General features: G+C 39.0%; 1 protein-coding gene across 4 annotated transcripts in view; it reads right to left on the bottom strand.

Moving 5' to 3' along the window:
* Window positions 1-18,453, bottom strand: part of RIN3 (Ras and Rab interactor 3) — a 96,604-nt gene that overhangs the window by 19,739 nt on the left and 58,412 nt on the right. For 3 of the 4 annotated variants that reach the window (XM_026679207.2, XM_087952087.1, XM_087952086.1), the window contains 2 exons: window positions 10,269-11,774; window positions 5,621-5,929 (listed from right to left, as the gene is read on the bottom strand). In XM_026679207.2, the coding sequence (XP_026534992.2) occupies window positions 5,621-5,929; window positions 10,269-11,774 (1,815 nt within the window). Of the gene's footprint in view, window positions 1-5,620; window positions 5,930-10,268; window positions 11,775-15,938; window positions 16,041-18,453 lie in introns of those variants that run through there. The other variant, XM_087952088.1, reaches the window with a different exon arrangement.

Genomic DNA, 18,453 nt, shown 5'->3' with positions numbered 1-18,453 from the left:
TCATGGCAGCAAATGACTATATCCATGATGGCGAACCTATGGCATGCGTGCCAAAGGTGGCACGCAGAGCCATTTGTGCTGGCACGTGAGCTGCAGGCAAACTTACCTCACTGGGCATGCGCATGTCTCACAGCTGATTTTTGGCTGGTTTGAGACCTTTTTCAGCCTCCCAAAGGCTTGAGGAAGGCTTCTGCAGGCTTTGCAGGGTGAAAACTAGCCCCGTTTCATCACTTCCTGTTTTTCCGAAAATACCAGAAGTGACGAAACGGGGCTAGTTTTTGGCCTTCCTCAAGGCTCTGGGAGGCTGAAAAAGGCCTCAAACCAGCCAAAAATCAGCTGTGAGCCACAGTGCAGGTAAGGGGGCGGCGGGGGCAGGTGGGTGCATGGGGATTACGTGTGCATGCATAGAGGGTGTGTGGGAGTGCGCATTGCCTTCTGGGTGCTGGCACACGAGTGCGAGCGTGCAAGCGCGCACACAATTTTTGGCACAGGAGCCAAAAAAGCTTAGCCACCACTGTCTTATATGAAGAAATAGTACTCAGTGTTTTGTGTTATAAAAATACATTTTTGCAGAGTAAGAGTGCAGTTGTAACAGTGCTCTGTTACAAGCAAACATAGTGTGGGGAAAGGAATAGAATTCTGACCAGCTAGAATACTGTGAAATTATGGAAAGAGTTATTCTGTGATAAAAATGAACATCTAATTATGGAAGAGATCTGACTATTGTACATGCTTACTGAGCTGAACTTTACATAAAATATGATAGTCAAACTGATTTTAAAAGTATACCAATGTTGAAGTGACATGCTATGAGATAATCTTCTGTTTCCAGATGTTCTCACCAACCACAGTCCAAAACAGATTAAATCATGCTTTAAGCCCACCGTAATCAATAGGCTTAAGCATGCTTAAGTGGATTTTAGAACAGAGCCATTGGATTTTTAAAATATTTCCCTATATGTCAGAAAACCTCAGAATAAATTGCTTTTCAAGCTGAGATTTATATTCAGATGCAGCCTTAAATACTCTTTTATGCAAAACTCCCCCCGCCAAAAAAAAATCATGAGAATACATGATAAAAAGGAAAATCTGTAGGTTAAGTGGCAGAGCTTAAAAGCATTAAGGCTTCCTTCATAAATTGTACCTTATGGTATCAATAGAATTTCATAATAATCAATCATCTCGTTTTGCAAAAACATAAAACATGATTGCTAAAGAGAAGAAATATTTCATTATTCCAATAATTTTTCGTGAATTTTTTTTCTTTGTACTATATTTCCACATTCTGTGATGACGGAGGAAGCTTTGGGTCTGGAGCGAGACCCAACAGAATGAAACAGCAGTACTTGATACGAGGTGTTATAATGACAGGAGAGGCATAATAGAATCATCAACTCTCCCCTCATTCCAATATTCCTGAATATTAGCACCTGGGTTCATCTATCATATATCTGAACAGAGAACTAAAGCAGAACTGTAATGTGCAATTTGTTCTCTTATGCAATAATTGTACTGATTTTGATCATTTGGGAAGAACTAGATAAATTCACTGGGAAAAGAACTATCAGTGGTTGCCACATTCTGTAATGGAAGTTTTGCCTCCAGAATCTCAGCCATGACTGCCAAAAATAATAACGAAAGCCAGCTGCATGAACTTGGGCCAGTTACTCTTTTGCAGCCCAATTCACTTCACAGGGTACTTGTTGTGTGGAGAAAATAGGAGAAGGAAGGTGTGTTGGATATGTTCACTGTCTCCAGTTATTTGTAAAATATATATATATATAGGAGACAAGTAGATAGATGATAGATAGATGGTAGGTAGGTAGGTAGGTAGGTAGGTAGATGATAGATAGATGATAGATGATAGATGATAGATAGATAGATAGATAGATAGATAGATAGATAGATAGATAGATAGATCTATGATAGATAGATAGATAGATAGATAGATAGATAGATAGATAGATAGATAGATGATAGATAGATAGATGATAAATAGGAGAGGATGGGGAAAATATGACTGCTTTTAAACTTGTTATTTCTTCCTTTTCTGAGTATTTTTTTAGTGAACTTAGATACACTATTAGAGTTAACTATAGTTTGAAAATATGGTTGATTTTTTGGTAAGTTTTCTTTAAGATTTCCCTACCCCGTTGCTCTTTGGTACATCATTTTGAACTCCACCCAGAGAAAGTTGCAATTAGTCATTGGACATTTCCTCACAGCCATATTGGCATAATTCTTCCCATCCCTGATTCAATAGTTATGTATACTGGCATAAATTACATTGCACAGATGGCTGTACTATATTCTGTTTTAGTGATAAGGCTTGAAAGAGGGCAAAGTTTCGTTCTCCGAGCTTGTGGGTTGATTTCTGAACGTTTTTAGGGGATGTCAGTGTCGGTGTTCCTCTGTTTATAAGGCTTCAGATGTGGGTGTGTCAAGTGAGGGTCTTGTGATGGGTCAACCTTCACAAGACCCCTCACTTGACACACCCACACCTCAATCCTTATAAACAGAAGAACACTGACATCCCCTGAACTCAGCTGACGATGTTATCTAGCCTGGTAACGAAAACATTCAGAAACCAACCCATAAGCTCAGAGAACGAACCTTCACTCTCACCCTACATCCAAGCTATAGATATTCGCCACTATTGCATAAAGTTTGAAAATATCCTGCTCTTATATTATATGTAATATAATATAATCCTTACATTATTCCATATTATATTATATGTAATATAATGTAATATGGAATAATTTAAGGACAATAATTGATGCACTTTCCTGGCTGCCTCATCTCTTTACCCAGCATCACCTGTATGCAGGAAAAGCCACTTCCAATTGCTGCTCTTAACATGTAGTGGGACAGACCTGCCAATTGTGGGCAGTTTCCTGGGATGGAGACTTTCACCACCTTTCATGGTGCTCTAGTGATAGATCATCCATGTTGGAAAATCAACATTGCTGACCTGCTGCTCAGGCTGTTTGTGAACATTGGTCTATTCTTCCAGTGGAGCATTACATCTTTGTCTCAAACTAGCTTAGTTGACAGATCAGTAGATCAGAGAAAGGGGTTGGGAGACATGGGATGGAGCAACACTTTCTGTTTTAATATACACAATTCTTAATACACCTGTCCATCAGGATGGAGGAGTAGCAAAGAGCATCAGCTGATCTCCCTCCCATGTACCTCTGCCATCCCTCTGAAGTGTTGTCTTGGGACAAAATTCAAATTGCCATATTACTATGGGTTGTTATATATATTAAGCACAAAGTATACATGGGACCTTTCCCTGTTCAGAGCTGAAGTGCTACCCACCCATCCTTGAGTCTGCAAAAAAAAACACATTATCAATACAAAATTAATGTCCCTGTTGACAGTCCTTCTGAGGAATACTGCCTCTGTTTCATGACAGTAGAATTACTTGACATCCCTCCAAAATAACATGTTACAAAACCTAAAACATTTTACAACACTTTGAGGCTGTGGTCAGATGTGTTAATGTAAAGGAGGAAATGCTGCTTTACCACAAGCGCAGCGAAGAATCACTTAAAGCTGCCTCACTCATGGACTGTGGACAAGATAAAGTCAATGGCATGGGAACACATTTGAAAAAAAAATACTGCTGCTAAGTATGATGCGATTAGAAGGAAGAAAGTGACCACAAGTTATCTAGAAAAAATAGAGGTTTTATACTATCTTTTCCAGACTTGGGTGCCCAGATAAGGGGGACTCTCGAACTAGAACAATTCATGGTTGTTAAATTATCTGCACATATTAGAACCTCAGATGTGTCCTGCTGCGCATGGATCAAGCCAGGAAAAGATATCTGAAGAGTGTCTGACAGGAATTATGCTTAGCATACACTGGTGGGACTATATTCTGGATTCTCTAGAGAGCCACTTAGTTCAGGCAAAGGGGAAATGATTGAAGCTTCTACTATGGCTGAATTGTGTGCGAGCACATCTTGTGAAGTGCAAATAGTGGTCCACAGTTGGTGAGTGCTAGATTGAACGATGCTAGGTTATGGAATGTGCCAGAGAGACAGGTTATATTCTCTAGTATTTGTCTTTCTGCGAAGCAAGAAAGGAAAGAGAAGAATCTGTGGAAATCTGATTGAATTCTCCGTCTGCTGTGACCTCTGACCAAATTAGCAGCTGTAAATCTTTCAGGGATTCCTTCAGTGACACTGGAAACAGACTTCCTTGCTCAAGGTGAAACTGCCTTATTCCAAATCCAGCTTGTCTTCTTTTTTGGTTTTTGTTCAAAGAAATGAAACATTGTCTCATAAATATCTATAAGAGGCTTAAAATAAACACCCTTCTCCTGTGCTGTAAAGCCCCATGCTATTATCGTCTCCTAGTTAAACTCTGCTGGATCAACCATTAATTGTGATTGGACTGCGGGGCTCGGAAGAAAGAGGTATTTAATAATTGAATGCAGAATTTAGAGGAATTGGAATCCTTCCCAGATGTCCATAAAGGAATGAAGAATCTTTCCTCACTTATGGGTAAACGTGCGTCTCCCTTAGTTTTGTGGTAGAACCGGATAAATAATTAATGGAGTTGATAGCTATGTGTTGATTTCAAAATACTTTACAAACATATTTAATCAAACTATTCAAATATTACGCTCTCCAGGAAGAATACAACTTTTCTAAAAAGAAAGAAATCTTGTCTTTCATAGTACAGTGAAATCAGCCTCTTAGTAATGAATTTCAGATCCCGATTACAGATTCAGGCTGCAATACAGGTAGTCCTTGACTTACAACAGTTCAATTAGGGACAATTCAAAGGTAACAACAACACTGAAAAAAGTGACTTACGATTGTTTTTCACATGACGTGGCAGCATCCCCATGGTTATGTGATCAATATTCAGACACCTGGCAACTGCCTTGTATTTATGATGGTTGCCATGCCTCTGAGTCATGTGATCACCTTTTGTGATCTTCTGACGAGCAAAGCCAATGGGGAAGCCAGTTTCACTTAGCAATCCTGCTACTAACTTAACAACTGCACTGATTCATTTAACAACTGTGGCCAGAAAAGTCATAAAATGGGACACAAAACTCACTTAACAGCTGTCTCGCTTAGCAACAGAAACGTTGGGGTCAATTCTAATCGTAAGCTGAGAACTATTGTGCTACTGTACCTTTATGATGGTATTATATAACAGGGGTCTCCAACCTTAGGCCCTTGAAGCCTGGGGGACTCTGACTCCCAGAATTCCCCAGCCAGCAAAGCCCAAGGTTGGAGACCCCTGTTATATAAGACTTCCCAAAGTCCTAGCAGGCTGGAGCAGGCTATACATTTTATTAAAATAAACAAACTTTGCTTGATTTTGTTTCTGGACTTATTTGGGTGACTTTCCAAGATATTGTATAACATGATAATTTTAACTATTACTTTCTGTTTTTTTTATTGTTTTCTATATGGATACTTGTGTTTACTTCAGCCATTTCTGTATCTGCTCGGATACCCATGACCAAAAGTTTTGAAGGTTCTGTTATTTCTAGCACAAATCTACACTAATCATCATTGTCACTTTATCAGATTAGCTATTAATATTTAAAAGTATGACTGTTTTTTAAAAGGGTTTTTTAAATACAGTACCTGGGTTTCCTTGAGTCATAGAATCATAAATGAGTTTGCAAGACTTCAGGAGAATGCTGATTTTCTTTTCTGGAGAATAAGCCTTGGTCATGGTTGTGAATTTATGGAATATTCTCTCCAGCAATGCAGATTCAGGCACACTAGTGGTGACTCCCAAGTCGGTTGTAGTTGTATTTTGTATGACTTGCTGGTTTTCCTTTAGGAGTTTGAAAGATCCATCTTTGTTATGGATTTCCCGTAGGTAAATATCAATGGGCACTTTTAAAGGCTTCAAGACACATTTGTGCAAAGCTGATTCTATTATCATCTCTGGAAAAAAGGGAAAATAAAACACGTCAAAGGAATATACAAGAGAGCAGCAACGTAATAAGACCAGAATATTCAGACTTTGGAACCCATAGAGATTTACATCAAGACAGCTAATAATGACTCTGTTGTTTTATCTGCCTTGATCCTGACCTCAATTAACTTTCACAGTAAGATGTAATTTTTGGTTTTCTCTGCCATCATTCTGAGCACCTGTCCATATTTGTACAAATTCCATTAGCCGTTTTATAATCAAATTTGAGGGACTAGGTTTTGGTGAAGTCAGAGATAGGTCTTCTCTGACCAAAGGCTATTTGTAAATACAATAAACACCATATTTCATCAGCACTTGAGCTAAGACAGAGCTTTTGTCAAGCACCATGGAAATCAGGAGATCCAGGCAGTTCAAATAGGAACTCATGATTGATGATGCATTTGACCCCACCCCTCACTTGGGCTCAGCCTGGTCATCTCCTACAGCTATAGTGAACAGATGCAACATGTATGTAGGTATGTATGTAGGTATGTATGTATGTTCCTCATTTTTCTGCTGGGAATGCTGAAATTCTGGACTTGATTAATACAAGTCTCAAAATACTTTAAAATACTGTTGTTTAGATTATATAAAAATTAGGTTAGGTTTAACATTTAATAAATGCATAAAAAAAACCAATCAGTTTCTCCTGCAAGTTCACTCATACCTTTTAATTCTTACCAAGGTCTTTTTACAGAGATGGGGAAAAGAAAAGAATTGCCTCAAGCCATTCTTCTGGAAGGGGCTCTATACAAAGTAGTGTTCAATGTTTGAGATATCCAGATAGACAATTCACTTAAGAAAGTATAGATAATCAATTAAAACAGAATATCAAAGAAGGTGCTTTTTAAAGTATTTTTTAGTTTTTTCATATGTGCTTGGTTTACTGGGAATTGAATGAAGTAGTCAAAACATAGTGAAGAAAACATAACATGGACATTTAAGGCAATGAGAATAGAGTAGACTCAAAGGAAAGTTAAATTCACTTATCTATGGGCTAGAAGATTTCTGTCATTTTGCCAAAAGATCTTCGCATTCTTTTAAGAGATGAAAAGGTATATTTGGAAAATTATAAGTGAAAATTGGTCTGGATGTAACAAGCGAAGTAAGCTCAGGGATATAGCTTCAGCATTTTTCCCCAAGCAGTTTCAAGTAATTTCCCAGGGAGTGGCATATTGTAAAGAATTGGAAGCTTTCTATACAAAAATATGGAGATCAGTTCTAGATCAGGAGGAAATATTAACAGCATGATTGTGTAAATAGATGATTCTGTAGGAAGTGGATATGTGGTGGAGCAATTCTTAAAACTTTCATTTCCACATGAAACTCATAGTTGTTTTGATAGCTGCAAAACAAGTATTTTGCTCATGGAATTATTCCATGAAGTATTTCATGAAATACTTTTGCAATCCTAATGTTGAATTCTGCAGGGTAATAGTTCATGATTCTATAGCTCATATTCGACTGAAATTATTGCCTAAGGATTGCAACAAATGAGCAAAATCCCAAGTTTATTTCTGCAAAAGTTCAGCAAGTTGCATCTCACTCTCCTGTCTCAGCCCTAGAGTGTTAACAATCCAAATCAGTCCATGAGATTACAGCCAAAGTACTTGATCTTCTTTGTAGCAACTGGAGAAGCAGTGATATATATATATATATATATATATATATATATATATATATATATATATATATATATATATATATATATATATAATTTCTTAAGTTTTCAGTTTGGGTACTTACATGTATGGTATTCAGCTTTGTTCGGGTATTTTCCCACGTCATTATAGTTGTGCTTTTAAAGTTGCAGCAACGTTTGCAGAATCTCATCTGCCATCATCAGGCTTTGTATCGTGTTCATCTGACTCACAGACGAGACACAATACAGAAGCCTGATGATGGCAGATGAGATTCTGCCAAACGCTGCTACAACTTTAAAAGCACAACTATAATGACATGGAAAATACCCGAACAAAGCTGAATACCATATATATATATATATATATATATATATATATATATATATATATATATATATATATATATATATATATATACATATATATACATATATATACATATATACACACACACACACACACACAAGATGTACCGTATTTGCCGGCGTATAAGACGACTGGGCGTATAAGACGAGCCCCAACATTTCCACTCAAAATATAGAGTTTGTTATATACTCGCCGTATAAGACGACCCCCACTTGGAGCAAAGGCTGAAACCGGGAAGAGAAAACTTCCCAAAGAAAATCGCACAAGCAGCATCCCATTCCTGGGAGAAAAACAAAAAAAAAAAACACGAACTCTTCCCAAAGCGCAAAAGCAAGGATGGCGCTTTCTCAGCTTTGAGCGGCGTCACTGCTCTCCCACCCCTCCACTCATCCCCACGTGCGGCAAAGTTTCTGCCACTGGGGGGTGGAGGGGGGGGAAGGAGGTGAGGGATGGGGGCAAAGCCTGAGCCTGCCCGGTCCGCTCGCACGAGCGGAGTGGGTGGGTGGGTGGGAAGGAAAGGAGAGGCCACACTGCTGCCTGCAAGTGAAAGTGACGCGCCTGCCCCTCTCCCGGGGAAAGTGAAAGGCCTCCTCCCTTAAGCAGCCCCGCGTGCGCGCCATCGGGACTCCAAGGGTGGGGGATGGACAGCTGCCAATTCTCTCTCTCTCTCTCTCTCTCTCTCTCTGTGTGTGTGTGTGTGTGTGTGTGTGGTGTGTGAGGGTAATTCTGGCTATCTCTGGCCTCCGCTCGGTTTTAAAGTCGCTTGGCCGGTTCCCAAGTCGCAAGCGCGCGCTGGCTGGGAGAGACTCCGGCTGGGCTTGAAGGGGCTTCACAAGTTGTGGAGCTCCGCCCTGTCGCTCTTGCACCGAGTGACAACAACGTATTTCCCGGCGTATAAGACGACCCCCCACTTGGAGGCATGTTTTCAGGGCAAAAAGTCATCTTATACGCCGGCAAATACGGTATCTTTTTAAAAAGGCACTTTCATACAAATGCAGTGATACCTTCCAAGACAAACTCCTTCTCTTATCTCAGAACTAATCAGAGCAATCTATAATTTAATTCACAACACAAACATTTCAGTAATACTAATTTACTAATTTACAAACTAACATTTCAGTAATACTAATTTACTAATTTACAAACTAACATTTCAGTACTACTAATTTACATGCAATCGTAGCATTTATGCACTCCCACAATCCCTTGCCCCTGGGGCTGATAGAAATTGAAGTTGTAATATTATTCATGTAACACATGCATAAAATTATATCCTTAAGCTAAATAACTCAATAATTATAGCCTGTACGATAATAAAGAGTTGGATAGTGAAAAGGTGATAGTTAATGACCATGGAAATTTCAATTTCATAGAACTGACATTTCTACGCATTTTAAAAGCAGTCTGAAATGAGAAAATTAGTAGAATAAGCTTTCTCTGTGTGTTTATATGTCATAGACTAGATGCCTGGATACCAAAGTGCATGATAATATTATGAAGGAAATGGACACATTTACTTCCAAATGATCCACAAACAGATGTTGTTTTGAAACATGTTTTTTTTAAATCTTTGGATAACTATGTGTAAAATCTACCATTGAACAGCAGCCATTGACCAGACTTAACAAAACATCTTCTTTTCCATCCTAATTGTGGGAATATCTACACAAAACTAAGCTGAGGATCAAAAAGTTAAAAGAAATAACCAATTCTTTAGAAACCTACTTTCTCCTTATATACTCTGCCCACTGTGCTTGTCCTTGTTTGCATTCATACTGTTAATTTACAACATGTACTCTAGTTTATCTCCATGTGAAATAAAAAGAAGAAAAAGGACAATGGGAAAAAGTGCAATCAGAAAAAGGAATCAACTTTGATTGCTACCTGTCTCTGTATTATCTCCATGTTCATCCTATTAAGTTGATGGTTATTTTTGTTGAGTGCATATAATTGAAGGTGCTTTAAAATTAAGGATGAATATCAGCTGTAGCTGTATGCTGAGATGCAGAGAATGGGGTTCAGAAATAAAAACATATTCTTTAACTCAGGGCAAGTGATTTTTTTCCCTTCATCCAATTTTTTAAAATACCATTCTGAAAAGGGAAGGAACAAGAGAAGCAGATTCTTAATGCTTCGTTGGGGAAAAGACTCCATCACAGGTTGGGTTGGATCTGGAGAACTACTAGATGATAATGACTATATTTGCTACCTCCTATTACTGACCCTAGTCTGTATGCAATGAAACTGTATGCCATTCTTGCTTATAGATCAAAAGCCCCCTAGAAATGTGAACACTCACCTAGCTTCTCATCTGTATGAACAGTCTGGTCCATTAAAGATTTCAGCTCGGTACTTTGAATTAAGTAACTTTTCAATTGTGTCATCATTAAGCGAATCTCTTGTAGCATTTCTGTGCTGGAGATCTGCTTTGCCATCATCTCCAGACTATAGACTTTATAGTCCTGCACCAGGTTGCCAAAGTAAGAGTCTTTATCCTGGGCTAGTTCCACAATCTTCTTCTGGAGCTTTCGGTCAGAAGAGAGAAATGCTGTGAAGACATTGCTTAGGCTGACCATGGACAGACGACGCTTGGCCCTGCCTAAAATCATCGAATGGGACTTCTTCACTGTAGGACTGGCCCTCAGTTCGAACTCATCTTCAGTGCTACTTGTAGAATAAGAATCTGGCTCAGAGGCAGACATTTGAGCCCTTGCGCTGCCTACAGGAGAATGCAATGAATCACTTGAATGTTCACAATCTGATATGCTGACAAGCTCAAGATGAGATTTTGATTCTTTTTTGGAAAGGGAGCAAGTTTTTTCTATTCTTGATTTATTCACTGGTTGAACTTCTGGCTCTTCAATGGTCTTTTGCTCCAAAGAAAAGGAGCTGGTAGATGATGACTGTTTAACGGACCTCTTCTTTCTTAGTGGTGGGATGGGAGGTTGGGAGGTTTTTCCCGATGATAAATTCTGCTGCTGTTCTGTAAGTTCTTTCTTGTCTTCTTCATCAGGCTTCAAGCTTTGAGCATTTGAGGCAGAGTTCTCTGTCACTTCCACCAATAAGTCTGGAGCTTTATCACCCTGGTAATCGTTAGCCAAAGTTGCATTCCTCCTATTCTGTTTTTCGACTTGTTTTTCTTCTGGCAGGGAACATTCCTGACTTTTATCCAAGGAAGAGTTTCCTGAAGTTCTCTCAGATGAACATCGCCTTGGTGGAATGGATGGAGGAAACTTCTTTGAATCTGTAGATGGAAGGCTATGAGGAAAAAAGATCTCTTGTCTGCTATCTTCCTTGTCTTTGCTAATTTCAGTTTTCATCTCCTTTTTGGTTTTCTTCAAATTTTGGAATTGATCCTCTTTGGAAGGGGTCATAGAAGATGTTTTGGCTTGTTTCACAGCATGAAAGGACAATAGAGGTGGTGGTGGTGGTGGAGGAGGAGGAGGAGGAAGAGAAGGAGGAGGAAGAGAAGGAGGAGGAGGAGGGGGACGTCGAGTAGGAGATCTCTTTGGAGGTTTTGTCACAAGGTTTCTACCGTCAGAAGGACTCTCCCTGAAGATCTCTGAAGGAGAAACGTGTGGGGGAAATTGATAGCTGCTCTCCTCTATAAAAATAGGATTTACAAACCACAGCTTGTCACTTCCTATTGACAGCTCAGTTTCATATGAACAATTGTTCGTGCCGCTTGCAAAAGGCTGGCAGGGGTTCTTTCCTTTTTTTGCCTGAGCTGTGATGTAAGCAGGGTCTTTCACAGAATGGAGAAGCCTTCTTCCTTGTCTTTGATGTAAAGAGGAGCTCCAGAAACCTGTGAATAAATAACCATATCCACAATGATAGCCAACCAAAAGCAATAATGTTTTAACGCTACTTGCACAATGTTGCTTAAAAAGTAGAATTATGTACATGAATATATCACAGTGTTTCAAACTGATCCAATTAAGGTAAATTAAGATAAATAGCGTAATGACATTATAGGAGGAAAGGAAATCAATAGCCTTCATTAATATATAGGGATAGCCAGTATTTTTCCCAATGTAGATTTCCTGGACATGATGAGGCCCATTGCTTCCTAAGTCATTTGTCACCTTAATTTCAGTGGGCATGTTGGTAGCTGTGCTTTCAAAGCCATTTGGAACCTTAATTCTGTAGTGGAGGGTTTATTAACAGTTTAATAAATGTACACATAACCTGTTGTAAATTCAACATCTGAAAGGAGGATGGTCTATAAGAAGAGGCAAAGATGATGAGTTAATGTGGCTAAGAATAGCCATTACCACTGTATAAAACTAGGAAAGCTTTGTTGCACAGAGCTCTAGGCTTCCAAAATGTTTGCATGACTTTGCACATGGAAGGGTTCTATGCTCTCTCAAACAATATTAAACAAGAAAAAGAAATAAAAAATGTAAGGGTTTCTGCATGAAGAACTCATAAAATCAAGATTCAAGGGTCTCCTCCATAATAGTTCATTGTAATGGTAGAACTATGATTCTATTGGAATATTTGCAGTGATTACCTAATTGTTGCAGGGAAAGGTTTCCTGAGTGACCAACCCTATCAGCATTTTCAGCCTTGCAATAGCAGTAACTTTTACAAGGATGCCCTAAAATGATGTGCAAAGAGGAAAGCCATTTCACCCCCACTAAAAACCAAACCACTCTATTGTGGTAGACAAAATAAGTAGTTAAGATAGTTAATAAACTAAGTCAAGACCAAATTATGAAGAAAAACCATACCAGAGACAAATCTGCCCATGTCTGTTTCCCAGTATATTGTTGGGGGTCTCCCTCATGTCTACAATAAACAAGCCTACACAACTCATAGAGTGAAAAGGCCACATTGATCAATTAAAAATAATTTTAAGTCACAATGAATGAGCTCAGAGGTGGTATTCAGCAGGTTCTGACCAGTTCTGGAGAACCCATAGCAGAAATTTTGAGTAGTTCGTAGAACCAGCAAATACCACCTCTGACTGGCCCCGTCCCCATCTATTCTCTGCCTCCTGAGTCCCAGCTGATTGGCTGGGTCTTCTTTTGTTTCCCTGCACAGGAGAACGGAGCTGGAAAGTAGGTTAGTGGGGTGGGGAGGGAATGGGGATTTTGCAGTATCCTTCCCCTGCCACGCCCACCAAGCCATGCCCATCAAGCCACACCGTGCCCACCAAGCCACGTCCAAAGAACCAGTAGTAAAAAAATTTGAATCCCATCACTGGATTAGCTGTTCAGTGGTTAGCGATGTGGCAGCAGCATTGGAGCTAGTGGCATCAGGAGGGCTGAAGGCACTTGCCAGCATGCCTTTTGGGACAGTGCTGGCAGATGCTCATTGCTGGTGACAACATCTGATTTAACAATGATGGATTTATCATTTCAAAAAATGCCAGTGAGCCATATGTTGTGCAAGCTTGCTTTAAGTATGCCAACACTACCACCTCATCCTAACCCTCAAATATGGTGCTGGGAGGGCATCAAGATGAGGAGAGATTGAAGCTTGTTATAACAGCTTGGTTTGGTCTGAAAAGCTGTATTACCACCTTGTTAGAAATCAAAAGTTGCTCCTAACAAATATCACTTTATATAAATTACGTGTATGGACAATTGTATAGAGTTGTGTTACATGTGTAGAATAGCCTATTTCAATTCACAAGAATGTTATGATGTCTATGAAGCAAATTGGTGATGTACTCCACAAAGTTGTCCAAGCTTTCTAACTGAACACAGCAAAACAGATTTCCCTGTATCCAAAATGCTTTCTGCATTGCAATGGTTCTTATTATATTATCCATGACAGATCTCATGTCTAGAGTCTATTTTATTTTGTACCAGAATCTGAAAATCCACTCATACAATTTAACCACCAAATAGAGGTAGAGAACATCCTATTCTCAGTGCAGGGGATTGTTTAGAGAACTGAATGTTCTTTAATGGAAAAATTCACTCACCCAGTTTTCATTTAGAAACAATACTAAAATAATAGTAATGTCACTTCTCTAAACAACTGGGTATTAGAAAAAATATCCTGCAGATGGTTGCTAAGATTCTGATCCAGATTGTAGTCCTCTCTGTCTTAGATGAAAGATCATGTTTACAGGCAATACTCACTTTTTCAGAAGGTAAAACCAGCATATTTGATATTGTTTTCATTTCTACATTATAGGTGAAACTCGAAAAATTAGAATATCATGAAAAAGTTCATTTATTTCAGTAATGCAACTTAAAAGGTGAAACTAATATATGAGATAGACTCATTACATGCAAAGCAAGATAGTTCAAGCTGTGATTTGTCATAATTGTGATGATTATGGCTTACAGCTTATGAAAACCCCAAATCCACAATCACAGAAAATTAGAATATCACATGCAATCAATAAAACAAGGATTGTACATAGAACAATGTCGGACATCTGAAAAGTATCAGCATGCATATGTACTCAGTACTTGGTTTGGGCCCCTTTTGCAGCAATTACTGCCTCAATGCGGCGTGGCATGGAAACTATCAGCCTATGGCACTGCTGAGGTGTTATGGAAGGCCAGGATGCTTCAATAGCGGCCTTCAGCTCTTCTGCATTGTTTGGTCTCATGTCTCTCATCTTTCTCTTGGCAATGCCCCATAGATTCTCTATGGGGTTCAGGTAGGTGAGTTTGCTGGCCAATCAAGCACAGTAATCCCACGGTCATTGAACCAGGTTTTGGTGCTTTTGGCAGTGTGGGCAGGTGCCAAGTCCTGCTGGAAAATGAAGTCAACATCCCCATAAAGCTCGTCTGCAGAAGGAAGCATGAAGTGCTCCAAAATCTCCTGGTAGAAGGGTGCATTGACCCTGGACTTAATGAAGCACAGTGGACCAACACCAGCAGATGACATGGCTCCCCAAATCAACACAGACTGTGGAAACTTCACACTGGACTTCAAGCATCTTGCAGTGTGTGCCTCTCCATTCTTCCTCCAGACTCTGGGTCCTTGGTTTCCAAATGAGATGCAAAAGTTGCTCTCATCAGAAAAGAGGACTTTGGACCACTGAGCAACAGACCAGTTCTGTTTTTCTTTAGCCCAGGTAAGACGCTTCTGACATTGTTTGTTGTTCAGGAGCGGCTTGACAAGAGGAATACGACATTTGAAGCCCATGTCCAGGATCTGTCTGTGTGTGGTGGCTCTTGATGCACTGACTCCAGCCTCAGTACACTCCTTGTAAAAGTCCCCAACACTTTTGAATGGCCTTTTCCTGACAATCCTCTCCAGGCTGTGGTCATCCCTGCTGCTTGTGCACCTTTTTCTTCCACACTTTTCCCTTCTACATAACCTTCTATTAATGTGTTTTGGTACAGCACTTTGGGAACATCCAACTTCTTTTGCAATTACCTTTTGAGGCTTTCCCTCCTTATGGAGGGTGTCAATGATGGTTTTCTGCACAACTGTCAGGTCAGCAGTCTTTCCCATGATTGTGATTCCTACTGAACTAGACTGAGAGACCATTTAAAGGCTCAGGAACCCTTTGCAAGTGTTAATTAGTTAATTGGCTTAATTAGCTGATTAGAGTGGGACACTTTGAGCCTAGAATATTGCACCTTTTCACAATATTCTCATATTCTGAGATTGTGGATTTGGGGTTTTCATGAGCTGTAAGCCATAATCATCTCAATTATGAATCACGGCTTGAACTATCTTGCTACGCATGTAACGAGTCTATCTCATATATTAGTTTCACCTTTTAAGTTGCATTACTGAAATAAATGAACTTTTGCACGATATTCTAATTTTTCAAGTTTCACCTGTATAACCCAACATTACATCTATCTGTTAACTGGTATAATGTCTTCCAAGCTGAACTTGGATAAGAAATGGGTGGCAATATTTTGCAGTAGATACAGTTCAGAACATTGTGTACAGTTACAACCATAACTTATATAAAACTATGGGCCTAAGTATCACATATGAGTCATACGGGTTTCTATTCCAAAATGAAACAGAAATTACTTACTCTTACTTTGTAGAGGGGCCATTATTTTTGGGATTATAACTCCCTCATATTTACAGCCTTCAGAAACAAATACATGTCCCCAAAATAGAAAGAACGGACTTGCTTCAGGAAAATTGCCTACTACCTGCATATATGACAATGAGTCCTGCAAAGGAGAAGAATCCCTAACTGTGAATAAGGCTCACTTCAGATCTTTTGCTAAGAATAAAAGTGGTGAGAGCATAGTACTTTTTAAGTTCATTTCCTGAGTTTGGGTAGAGTATTCAACAGAATCTAAATTGAATGAGAACAATTGCACCCTGTTCTGTGGATAAGTTATTTTCAACCACTTCATAATATTCAGCAGGAACTGAACAAATTAGCGTTGTAGATCACATCTTTGGTGAAATTAGGAAATAAATGGAGGATGGTCCTTGATCTGATGAAAAGTGCAATATAACTGTAAAAACTAAAAATCTAATATCTGGTGCTCTATCAGTTCTATTCAGAAACGTATCAAGCAAACTGTATGTTACATTTCATACTCTTCCTGGGCACATTTTTGATAATGTAGTTGTTTATTTCTTTTACACTAATGTTGTTATTTTAAACCAGGTCCTACAAACACAAATTTTGCTAAAAACTAGACCCAAACTCAAAAAGAAAAGCATTGTCAGTGTCATCCCAATGAGAGAAATCTAAAACCCAACAATTTAGTGATGATGTTTTGATAGAAACCACATTCACTGCAGAAGGAACTGGTAATACAAACTCTCTGTAGGACGATGTATATATCAGTTTGGAAGGTCAGTGCAAAATGGGGAATTCCATCTCCTATGATTCCAGAGGAAGTGGAACTTGGCAATAAGTGAGTGTTTTAGATTATGAAATCTTTCCTTTTTAGGAAAGAAACTATGGCTACACTACCTATTTATGTTGCTTAGATTTCCTAAAACTATATGATGGACTACAATCTTGTTATGCCCTTATTTAGTATGACTTTTTTAAAGGGAAGGTTTAGTAAGAATTATAGCTTAATGAGATAGCACATGCTTTGCAAACAGGAAGTTCAAGGTTTAGACCTGGCTATTTCCAGGTTCCTTTCTAAAATACTAGAAAGCAACTGCTGGTCAGTCTAAACAATATTAAGCTTACCTGGCTAATATATTTGGTACAAGGCAAATTTATTCTGTAATTGAAAAAGTATTTTCAGGGCCTAATAGACTATTGTGCATATTATTTTAATAATCTAAACCAGTGCCCCCCAATCTTTTGAGTACCAGGGACCATTTCAATGGAAGGCGGTTTTTCCATGGCCCAGGGGGTGTGGTTTCATGCATTGCTTGGATCCTGTGTGTATGCAGATGGGGCTTCACTTGCTTGCGCGATCCAGTACCTGGCAGGCCACGGACCGATGATGGTCTGTGGCCCGGGGATTTGAGGACCCTGATCTAAACCACTTTGGCATATTCTTTATTGTGAGAAAAATTATATGTGGCAGAACATATTAATCTCATATTATAGATGAGTTAATGAATCCCAAGGAACCAGACATGCACAATCCCAGTGAAATTGCATCTTAGGTGAAATTTGAACCCTTTTATTCACTGCACTTATTTTATTTAAAGTAAATAAGAATAGATTTACAAACACAAAGATAAGTATATATACTCAGAAATGAGTAGAGCTCCCATATGAAAGCAATATTAAAACAGTGGGATTGAGCTGGATGTACTGAATTCCTTCTAGAATTCCTTCTGGTCCTGTATGTCAAATTTTTGATAAAATTTGCGTGTTTCTACCATTCTGAGTTCTGTATGTAACCATTTTGTGAAGAAAGGCAAATTGTCTGTACTCAGAGCTGAGTTGACCCTGGGACAATCTTAAAGTGTTGGCTGCCCCTCTCCTTCAGAGGTAAGGAATGTGAGGCCATCCAGATGTTTGCTAAACTCAGCATCTTTCACCAAACATCATGCTAGTGTTAACAAAACTTGTAGAATAGCAACATCTGGAAAACCACATGTTTCTCCATCCCTTAGGTAGAATTCTAATGAGGAAGTAGTCAAGTTAGACATATCTAAGTTTAATACTGTAGCTCTTCTTAGGCTCCGCTACCAATATTTATACTCTAAATTTTAAAAAGACACTTTCTTATCCATTTCTTCCCTTCAATTACATGAGTTTAAATATGTCAAAATGTAATTAGCCAACTGACATATCCTCTGTGTGAAGCTGTGTTTGAAGACAACTTGGTAACTGCCCTCAATTAGTGACAGTGAAAAGTCAGCCATGCTGGAGGCGATTGTCATTGGTTGCCTTATGAATCTGAGCCCAATTCAATATATGAAAACACCAAATTAGACTTTTCTATCCATAATTTTGGGACAACAGCTTCTAGTACTTCCAGACAGCATGGCATGAGAACATTACAACCCCATCAAATGTTCAAGGCATCTTATGGAGGGATGGGTGCATTGAATAGTGTGGATCAGGATAAATCCAACCCATGTTATTCTTCCTGTACAAAAAGTATTCT

The sequence above is a fragment of the Notechis scutatus genome, chromosome 1 (assembly GCF_049901735.1).
Source record: "Notechis scutatus isolate UNSWTSFEM ecotype Mainland chromosome 1, rNotScu1.2, whole genome shotgun sequence".
NCBI classification, from domain to species: domain Eukaryota; kingdom Metazoa; phylum Chordata; class Lepidosauria; order Squamata; family Elapidae; genus Notechis; species Notechis scutatus.
The sequence above is the reverse complement of the archived record's forward strand: the minus strand, read 5'-3'. Positions and strand labels throughout refer to the sequence as shown.